Source organism: Leucoraja erinacea, chromosome 6 (assembly GCF_028641065.1).
Source record: "Leucoraja erinacea ecotype New England chromosome 6, Leri_hhj_1, whole genome shotgun sequence".
In the NCBI taxonomy this organism is placed as follows: domain Eukaryota; kingdom Metazoa; phylum Chordata; class Chondrichthyes; order Rajiformes; family Rajidae; genus Leucoraja; species Leucoraja erinaceus.
In genome coordinates, this window is record NC_073382.1 from 86,148,133 (window position 1) to 86,159,140 (window position 11,008).

At 47.0% G+C, this 11,008-nt stretch overlaps 2 protein-coding genes across 2 annotated transcripts; both read left to right on the plus strand.

The window, feature by feature from the left end:
• The first annotated feature begins 3,943 nt into the window (after positions 1 to 3,943).
• Positions 3,944 to 7,930, plus strand: LOC129698451 (soluble scavenger receptor cysteine-rich domain-containing protein SSC5D-like). Its single transcript, XM_055637597.1, has 4 exons — positions 3,944 to 4,498; positions 5,268 to 5,582; positions 6,870 to 7,184; positions 7,842 to 7,930. The coding sequence occupies exons 1-4, from the start codon at positions 4,219 to 4,221 to the stop codon at positions 7,928 to 7,930; spliced, it is 999 nt and encodes a 332-aa protein (XP_055493572.1). The 5' UTR covers positions 3,944 to 4,218.
• A 517-nt stretch (positions 7,931 to 8,447) lies between these two features.
• Positions 8,448 to 10,741, plus strand: LOC129698394 (CD5 antigen-like). The gene is made up of 2 exons (XM_055637525.1): positions 8,448 to 9,287; positions 10,112 to 10,741. The coding sequence occupies exons 1-2, from the start codon at positions 9,008 to 9,010 to the stop codon at positions 10,495 to 10,497; spliced, it is 666 nt and encodes a 221-aa protein (XP_055493500.1). The 5' UTR covers positions 8,448 to 9,007; the 3' UTR covers positions 10,498 to 10,741.
• The last annotated feature ends 267 nt before the right edge of the window (positions 10,742 to 11,008 follow it).

The window sequence follows — 11,008 nt, forward strand, 5'->3', positions numbered from 1 at the left end:
ATGGGAGGCAGTGACTAGTGGGGTACCGCAAGGCGCGGTGCTGGGACCGCAGCTATTTACAATATACATCAATGATTTGGATGAAGGGATTCAAAGTAACATTAGCAAATTTGCAGATGACACAAAGCTGGGTGGCAGTGTGAATTGTGAGGAGGATGCTATGAGTGCAGGGTGATTGGACAGGTTGGGTGAGTGGGCAGATGCATGGCAGATGAAGTCTAAAGCGGATAAATGTGAGGTTATCCACTTTGGTAGCAAAAACAGGAAGGCAGATTATTATCTAAATGACATCAAGTTGGGAAAAGCGGAAGTACAACGGGATCTGGTGGTCCTTGTACATCGGTCAATGGAAGTAAGCATGCAGGTACAGCAGGCCGTGGCATGTTGGCCTTTATAACAAGACAAATCGAATATAGGAGCAAAGAGGTAATTCTGCAGTTGTACAGAGCCCTAGTGAGACCACACCTGGAGCATTGTGTACAGTTTTGATCGCCTAATTTGAGGAAGGATATTCTTGCTATTGAGGGAGTGCAGCGTAGGTTTACAAGGTTAATTCCCAGGATAGCGGGACTGTCATATTCTGAGAGAATGGAGCAGCTGGGCTTGTACACTCCGGAGTTTAGAAGGATGAGAGGGTATCCTTTCATCCAATGGTTCTGAACTTAAAGAAAGGTAACTTTGAGGGTATGAGACGTGAATTGGCCAAGATTGACTGGCAATTAATTCTAAAAGGGTTGACGGTGGATATGCAATGGAAGACATTTAAAGACTGCATGGATGAACTACAAAAATTGTTCATCCCAGTTTGGCAAAAGAATAAATCAGGGAAGGTAGTACGTCCATGGATAACAAGGGAAATCAGGGATAGTATCAAAGCGAAGGATGATGCGTACAAATTAGCCAGAAAAAGCAGCATACCGGAGGTCTGGGAGAAATTCAAAGACCAGCAGAGGAGGACAAAGGGCTTAATTAGGAAAGGAAAAATAGATTATGAAAGAAAACTGGCAGGGAACATAAAAACTGACTGCAAAAGTTTTTATAGATATGAAAAAAGAAAGAGATTAGTTAAAACAAATGTACGTCCCTTGCAGTCAGAAACAGGTGAGTTGATCATGGGGAACAAGGATATGGCGGACCAATTGAATAACTACTTTGGTTCCGTCTTCACTAAGGAAGACATAAATAATTTTCCGGAAATAGCAGGGGACCGCGGGACAAAGGAGTTGGAGGAATTGAGTGAAATCCAGGTTAGCCGGGAAGTGGTGTTGGGTAAATTGAATGGATTAAAGGCCGATAAATGCCCAGGGCCAGATAGGCTGCATCCCAGAGTACTTAAGGAAGTAGCTCCAGAAATAGTGGATGCATTAGTAATAATCTTTCAAAACTCTTTAGATTCTGGAGTAGTTCCTGAAGATTGGTGGGTAGCAAACGTAACCCCACTTTTTAAGAAGGGAGGAGAGAGAAAATGGGGAATTACAGACCAGTTAGTCTAACATCGGTAGTGGGGAAACTGCTAGAGTCAGTTATTAAAGATGGGATAGCAGCACATTTGGAAAGTGGTGAAATCATTGGCCAAAGTCAGCATGGATTTACGAAAGGTAAATCATGTCTGACGAATCTTATAGAATTTTTCGAGGATGTAACTAGTAGCGTGGATAGGGGAGAACCAGTGGATGTGGTGTATCTGGACTTCCAGAAGGCTTTCGACAAGGTCCAACATAAGAGATTAGTACACAAACTTAAAGCACAAGGCATTGGGGGTTCAGTATTGATGTGGATAGAGAACTGGCTGGCAAACAGGAAGCAAAGAGTAGGAGTAAACGGGTCCTTTTCACAATGGCAGGCAGTGACTAGTGGGGTACCCCAAGGCTCAGTACTGGGACCCCAGCTATTTACAATATATATTAATGATCTGGATGAGGGAATTGAAGGCAATATCTCCAAGTTTGCGGATGACACTAAGCTGGGGGGCAGTGTTAGCTGTGAGGAGGATGCTAGGAGACTGCAGGGTGACTTGGATAGGCTGGGTGAGTGGGCAAATGTTTGGCAGATGCAGTATAATGTGGATAAATGTGAGGTTATCCATTTTGGTGGCAAAAACAGGAAAGCAGACTATTATCTAAATGGTGGCCGATTGGGAAAGGGGGAGATGCAGCGAGACCTGGGTGTCATGGTACACCAGTCATTGAAGGTAGGCATGCAGGTGCAGCACGCAGTAAAGAAAGCGAATGGTATGTTAGCTTTCATTGCAAAAGGATTTGAGTATAGGAGCAGAGAGGTTCTACTGCAGTTGTACAGGGTCTTGGTGAGACCACACCTGGAGTATTGCGTACAGTGTTGGTCTCCAAATCTGAGGAAGGACATTATTGCCATAGAGGGAGCGCAGAGACGGTTCACCAGACTGATTCCTGGGATGTCAGGACTGTCTTATGAAGAAAGACTGGATAGACTTGGTTTATAATCTCTAGAATTTAGAAGATTGAGAGGGGATGTTATAGAAACTTACAAAATTCTTAAGGGGTTGGACAGGCTAGATGCAGGAAGATTGTTCCCGATGTTAGGGAAGTCCAGGACAGGGGGTCACAGCTTAAGGATAAAGGAGAAATCCTTTAAAAACCGAGATGAGAAGAACTTTTTTCACGCAGAGAGTGGTGAATCTCTGGAACTCTCTGCCACAGAGGGTAGTTGAGGCCAGTTCATTGGCTATATTTAAGAGGAGTTAGATGTGGCCCTTGTGGCTAAGGGGATCAGGGGGTATGGAGAGAAGGCAGGTACGGGATACTGAGTTGGATGATCAGACATGATCATATTGAATGGCGGTGCAGGCACGAAGGGCCGAATGGCCTACTCCTGCACCTAATTTCTATGTTTCTATGTTTCTATCTCATTGAAACATATAAGATTGTTAAGGGTTTATACACGCTAGAGGCAGGAAATATGTTCCCGATGTTGGGGGAGTCCACAACCAGGGGCCACAGTTTAAGAATAAGGAATCAGCCATTTAGAACGGAGACGATAAACACATTTTGTCACAGGGAGTGGTGAGCCTGTGGTGGAGTCAGGTTATCTGGATGCTTTCAAGAGAGAGCTAGATAGAGCTCTTACAGATTGCGGAGGCAGGGGATATAGGGAGAAGGCAGGAAAGGGGTACTGATTGGGGATGATCAGCCATGATCACATTGAATGGCGGTGGTGGCTCGAAGGGCTGAATGGCCTACTCCCGCACCTATTGTCTATTGTCTATTGAAAAGATTCAGGAGGATTTTACCAGGAGTGAAAGGTTTGAGTTATAGGGAGTCACTGGATAGAATAAGAGAATAATAATAGAAGTTAAACAGGAGGATAGAGCAGGGGAACTGGCCCTTCAGCCCACAGACTCCGCACTGATCATCACCCATTCACTCATACTAATCTCAGATCTCAGATCACTCTCCACACATTTCAGTCAACTCCCCAGACTCCCACCCTTATTGACACACTCGGGGAATTAACGCCAGACGATTAACTCAATTAGCTGAGATATGAGAGAGAATTGGTGCATCCGGGGGGGAAATTCATGCAGATCAGAGGGAGTGGGAAGACCAGATAAGCTGGAGTGAACGGACCAGGATCTGAAAGAGGTTCGTAAAATCACAAGGGGCACAGATAACGTGGACATCACAACATATATGTGGGAAGGGACTGCAGATGTTGATTTAAACCAAAGATGGACACAAAAACTTGTGTAACTCAGCGGATCAGACAGCCTCTCTAGAGAACAGGAAATGGTTTCGGTACGTGAACCGGCTTCCGACTGAAAAAGGTCTCGACCTTAAAAATCACCTGTTCCTTCTCACCAGAGATGCTGTCTGCCCGCTGAGTTACTCTGGCTTTTAGTGTCAGTTACAATATATGTCCCTGGGCATGAGAGTGGGACAACATAGAGGGCACAGGTTGAAGGTGAAAATGCAAAGATTTAATAGGAACCTGAGAGGTAACACACAGAGGGTAATGGGTGCATGGACAGAGCTGCCAGAGGAAGTGATTGAGGCAGGTGCAGTAAAAGCAACATTTAAAAGACATCTGGACAGATAAATGAATAAGAAAGCTTTGGCCAGCAGGGTAGCAGCGACCTGCTGGCTACCCTGCTGAAAATCACATGCAATCCTGCTGCAGATTTAACTTTATCCCCCCTCTGTTGCAGGACCGGTGCCCGTCCATCTGGTGAATGGGAACAACATGTGCTCCGGGAGAGTGGAGGTCTATCATAACTCCACCTGGAGCACCGTCTGCGGCAAGAGCTGGGATATCAAAGCGGGGAACGTGGTCTGCAGGGTGTTGAATTGTGGGACGGCCCGGTTAGTAACAACTGCTGTCTCCAACGGAGTGGCCACTGGGAACATCTGGCTAGAGGGGGTGAAGTGTAACGGGACAGAGCGTGCCCTCGACCAGTGTCCTGCCAGCCCTTGGAAGGTGAATAATTGCACACACGGAGAGTTCGCTGAAGTCTCCTGCTCAGGTGAGTGTGGGTGGGGATGGTCTCTCCTTGAGGAGTGGGTTTCCATTCTCGGGTCAGGAATTTGACATTGAAACCAAAAGTGATGTTATCTATAGATAAAGACAACATGAAACTGAGATGAAGTTGTGGGCAGTGAGGGAGGTTGTGAATGGATGCAGTGGGATATAGATTAGTTGGGTATTAGAGCAGAGAAATGGCAGATGGAGCTTAAATGTACAAGAACGAAGTGATCCATTGCAAGAGACCAAATGCACTCGGGAAGTACACAGTAAATGGCTGGACCCTCAGGGGCATTAATGTACAGGGATAGTGTAGGTTAACAAGAGGTTGTTGAGAATGTTGCCTCCAATGAAGAGTATTTGTTACATGGAGAATGTGGATGAATGTGGAGTGTTTTCTCTCGAAGCGCAGATGTTGTTGGGTGACTAGGTGGAACAATATGAAATTTCCTCAACTATTAATATCCTACCCTGTCTAATCCACTCCCCTCACTCCTGTCACCACGTCATATTACACAGTCTCACCTCCCGTTTCACCTGTCTCAGAAGCTATTGTTGACTTGATTCTGAATCTAACCTCACTCCATATCTGGCCCAGGTAAGACAGGGAAGGTTTAAAGGAGATTTATGAGGCAGTCAGATCTTTATTCCTGGGATGGATTTGTCAAATTCCACAGGTTTAAGGTGAGAAGGAAAAGGTTTAAAGGAGAGTTATGAGGTGAGTTTTGAGAACTTGACTCTAATTTCAACCTCATCCCCCTCTGTTGCAGGTCCGGTGCCCGTCCGTCTGGTGAATGGGAACAACATGTGCTCCGGGAGAGTGGAGGTCTATCATAACTCCACCTGGGGCACCGTCTGCGGCAGGAGCTGGGATATCAATGCGGGGAACGTGGTCTGCAGGGTGTTGAACTGTGGGACGGCCCGGTCAGTAACAACAGCTGTCTCCTACGGAGAGGCCACTGGGAACATCTGGCTGGATGGGGTGACGTGTAACGGGACAGAGCCTGCCCTCGACCAGTGTCCTGCCGGGCCATGGGGGGTGAATAACTGCACACACGGAGAGTACGCTGGAGTCTCCTGCTCAGGTGAGTGTGGATAGCACTCAGGGTGTGGGCAGTCCATATCTGGCCCAGGTAAGATTCAGGAGGATTTTACCAGGAGTGAAGGGTTTGAGTTATAGGGAGTCACTGGATAAAATAAGATAAGTTAATAGAATGGCAAACAGGAGGATAGAGCAGGGAAACTGGCCCTTCAACCCACAGACTCCGCACTGATCATCACCCATTCACTCATACTAATCTCAGATCACTCTCGACACATTTCCGTCAACTCTCAAGACTCCCACCCTTATTGACACACTCGGGGAATTAACGTCAGACGATTAACTCAATCAGCTGAGATATGAGAGAGAATTGGAGCATCGGGGGGAAATTCATGCAGATCAGAGGGAGTGGAAAGACCGGATAAGGTGGAGCGAAGGGACCAGTGTCTGAAAGAGGTTCATAAAATCACAAGGGGCACAGATAACGTGGACATCACAACATATGTGTGGGAAGGAACTGCAGATGTTGATTTAAACCGAAGATGGACACAAAAAGCTTGTGTTACTCAGCTGATCAGCCAGCTTCTCCAGAGAACAGGAATAGGCTTCGGTTCGTGAACCGTCTTCAGACTGAAAAAGGGCCTCGACCTTAAAAATCAACTATTCCTAGCTTTTTGTGACGATCACAATATATGTTGCAATCCATGTTATCAGGATACCTAAATCTAAATTTTATTAGTTATTTATGTTATGACATCGGATGGAAGCTGCATAACAAATCTTATGCGCAATGACAATAAAAGATATTATTATTATTATTATTATTACTTTTATTATTATATCCCAGGGCATGAGTGAGACTGGGACGACATAGAGGGCACAGGGTGAAGGTGAAAGGGAAATTATTTAATAGGAACCTGAGACGTAACACACAGAGGGTAGTGGGTGCATGGACAGAGCTGCCAAAGGAAGTGGTTGAGGCAGGTGCAACAAAAGCAAAATTTAATAAACATCTGGACAGATAAATGAATAGTAAAGCTTTGCAGAGATATGGACAGAATGATGTCTGGTGTAGAGGGAGCATCTTGGTCGGGTTGGATGACTTGAGCTGAAGGGCCTTCTCCTGGGCAATGTGACACAGAGTCTGTTGGGGTGGGAGCCGAGGTTTGTGGAAGAGTCAGGTTATGTAGGGTAGTCTTGCTCTTGAGTGGCTGTGCAGCATCCTCCTGTCACCTGCGCTGTGAGGAGCGGAGAGCGACCAGCTGGCTACCCTGCTGAAAATCACATGAAATCCTGCAGCAGATGTAACCTCATCCCACCTCTGTTGCAGGTCCGGTGCCCGTCCGTCTGGTGAATGGGAACAACATGTGCTCCGGGAGAGTGGAGGTCTATCATAACTCCACCTGGATCACCGTCTGCGGCACGAGCTGGGATATCAATGCGGGGAACGTGGTCTGCAGGGTGTTGAACTGTGGGACGGCCCGGTTAGTAACAACAGCTGCCTCCTATGGAGAGGCCACTGGGAATATCTGGCTGGATGGGGTGACATGTAACGGGAAAGAGCCTGCCCTCGACCAGTGTCCAGCCAGCCCATGGAGGTTGAATAACTGCACACATGGAGAATACGCTGAAGTCTCCTGCTCAGGTGAGTGTGGGTTGGGAAGGTCGGAGTGGGATTCATTGCTCGGGTCAGGAATTTTACTTTGAAACTGAAAGTGATGTTATTCATAAATAAAGACAACATGAAAATGAGATGAAGTTGTGGGCAGTGAGGGAGGTTGTGAATGGATGCAGCGGGATATAGATTAGTTCGGTATTAGAGCAGAGAAATGGCAGATGGAGCCTAAATGTACGAGGATGAAGTGATGCATTGCAAGAGAACAAATGCACCCGGGAAGTACACAGTAAATGGCAGGACCCTCAGGAGCAGTCATGTACAGTGATAGCGTAGGTTAACAAGAGCTTGTTGAGGATGTTGCCTCCAATGAAGAGTATTTGTTACATGGAGATTGTGGATGAAAGTGGAGTGTTTTCTCTGAAGCGTTGATGCTGTTGGGTGACTAGGTGGAAGAATATGAAATTTCCTCAACTATTAATTTCCCATTCTGTCTAATCCGCTCCCCTCTCACGCCTGGCACCACGTCATATTACAGAGACTCGCCTCCCCTTTCACCAGTCTCAGAAGCTTTTGAAATGAAATGAAATGATTCAATTTATTGTCATTGTCAGTGTACAGTACAGAGACAACGAAATGCATTGTTGACTTGATTCTGAATATAACCTGATTCTCTATCTGGCCCAGGTAAGATTCAGGAGGATTTTACCAGGAGTGAAAGGTTTGAGTTATGGGGTAAAATCAGAGCAGTTAATAGATGGCAAACAGGAGGATAGAGCAGGGAAACTGGCCCTTCAACCCACAGAATCCGCATTGATCATCACCCATTCACTCATACTAATCACAGATCACTCTCCACACATTCCTGTCAACTCTCCAGACTCCCATCCTTATTGACACACTCGGGGAATTAACGCCAGACGATTAACTCAAGCAGTTGAGATATCAGAGAGAATTGGAGCATCGGGGGGAAATTCATGCAGATCAGAGGGAGTGGAAAGACAGGATAAGGTGGAGCGAAGGGACCAGGGTCTGAAAGAGGTTCATAAAATCACAAGGGGCCCAGATAACGTGGACATCACAACATATGTGTGGGAAGGAACTGTAGTCGTTGATTTAAACCGAAGATGGACACAAAAAGCTTGTGTTACTCAGCTGATCAGACAGCCTCTCCAGAGAACAGGAATAGGCTTCGGTTCGTGAACCGGGTTCCGACTGAAAAAGGGTCTCGACCTTCAAAGTCACTTATTCCTTCTCACCAGAGATGCCGTCTGCCCGCTGAGTTACTCTAGCCTTTTATGTCGATCACCTACGTCGATCACCTGTGTCCCAGGTCATTAGAGTGGGACAACAGAGAGCGCACAGGTTGAAGGTGAAAGGGAAATGATTTAATAGGAACCTGAGAGGTAACACGCAGGCGGTAGTGGGTGCATGGACAGAGCTGCCAGAGGAAGTGATTGAGGCAGGTGCAACAAAAGCAACATTTAAAAGACATCTGGACAGATAAATGAATAGTAAAGCTTTGCAGGGATATGGACAGAGTGCAGGAACGGGAACTGGTGTAGAGGGAGCATATTGGTCGGGTTGGGTGTCGTGCTGAAGGGCCTTCTGCTATGCAGTGTGACACAGAGTCTGTTGGAGTGGGAGTCGAGGTTTGTGGAAGAGTCAGGTTTTGCTGGGTGGTCTTGCTCTCGAGTGGCTGTGCAGCATCCTCCTGTCACCTGCACTGTGAGGAGCGGAGAGCGACCTGCTGGCTACCCTGCTGAATATCACATGCAATCCTGCAGCAGATTTAACCTCATCCCCCCTCTGTTGCAGGTCCGGTGCCCGTCCGCTTGGTGAATGGGAACAACATGTGCTCCGGGAGAGTGGAGGTCTATCATAATTCCACCTGGGTTACCGCCTGCGACAGGAGCTGGGATATCAATGCGGGGAATGTGGTCTGCAGGGTGTTGAACTGTGGGACGGCCCGTTTAGTAACAACTGCTGTCTCCTACGGAGAGGCCACTGGGAACATCTGGCTGGATGAAGTGACGTGTAACGGGACAGAGCCTGCCCTCGACCAGTGTCCTGCCGGGCCATGGAGGGTGAATAACTGCACACACGGAGAGTACGCTGAAGTCTCCTGCTCAGGTGAGTATGGGTTGGGATGGTCCCTCCTTGAGGAGTGGGTTTCATTGCTTGTGTCAGGAATTTTACATTGAAACCGAAAGTGATGTTATCCATAAATAAAGATAACATGAATATGAGATGAAGTTGTTGGGCAATGAGGGAGGTTGTGAATGGATGCTGCGGGATATAGATTAGTTGGGTATTAGAGCAAAGAAATGGCAGATGGAGCTTAAATGTACAAGGACGAAATGATGCATTGCAAGAGACCAAATGCACCTGGGAAGTACACTGTAAGTGGCAGGACCCTCAGGGGCATTACCAAGATGAGAAAATCATTTTTTACTCGGAGAGTGGTGAATCTGTGGAATTCTCTGCCACAGAAGGTAGTTGAGGCCAGTTCAATGGCTATATTTAAGAGGGAGTTAGATATGGCCCTTGTGGCTAAAGGGATCATGGGGTATGGAGAGAAGACAGGTACAGGATACTGAGTTGGAAGATCAGCCATGATCATATTGAATGGCGGTGCAAGCTCGAAGGGCCGAATGGCCCACTCCTGAACTTATTTTCTACGGTTCTATATTTCTACGTGTAGAGGGAGCATCTTGGTCGGGTTGGTTGACTTGAGCTGAAGGGCCTTCTCCTGTGCAGTGTGACACAGTCTGTTCAGGTGGGAGTCGAGGTTTGTGGAAGAGTCAGGTTTTGTAGGGTGGTCTTGCTCTCGAGTGGCTGTGCAGCATCCTCCTGTCACCGGCGCTGTGATGAGCGGAGAGCGACCTGCTGGCTACCCTGCTGAAAATCACATGAAATCCTGCAGCAGATTTAACCTCATCCCCCCTCTGTTGCAGGTCCGGTGCCCGTCCGTCTAGTGAATGGGAACAACATGTGCTCCGGGAGAGTGGAGGTCTATCATAACTCCACCTGGGTCACCGTCTGCGGCAGGAGTTGGGATATCAATGAGGGGAACGTGGTCTGCAGGGTGTTGAACTGTGGGACAGCCCGGATAGTAACAGCAGCTGTCTCTGATGGAGAGGCCACTGGGAACATCTGGCTAAATGAAGTGACGTGTAACGGGACAGAGCCTGCCCTCGACCAATGTCCTGCCAGCCCATGGAGGGTGAATAACTGCACACACGGAGAGTACGCTGAAGTATCCTGCTCAGGTGAGTGTGGGTGGGGATGCTCCCTCCTTGATGAGTGGGTTTCATTGCTCGGGTCAAGAATTTTACATTGAAACCGAAAGTGATGTTATCCATAAATAAAGACAACATGAAAATGAGATGAAGTTGTGGGCAGTGAGGGAGGTTGTGAATGGATGCAGCGGGATATAGATTAGTTGGGTATTAGAGCAGAGAAATGATGATGGAGCTTAAATGTACAAGAACGAAGTGATGCATTGCAAGAGACCAAATGCACTTGGGAAGTACACAGTAAATGGCTGGAACCTCAGGAGCATTGATATACAGGGATAGCGTAGGTTAACAAGAGCTTGTTGAGGATGACATTCATCCACAATTTCCATGTAAAAAAATACTCTTCATTGGAAGAGTATTTGTTACATGGAAATTGTGGATGAATGTGGAGTATTTTCTCTGAAGCATTGATGCTGTTGGGTGACTAGGTGGAAGAATATGAAATTTCCTCAACTATTAATATCCCACTGTCTAACCCACTACCCTCTCACGCCTGGCACCACATCATATTCCAGAGACTCTCCTCCCCTTTCACCTGTCTCAGAAGCTTTT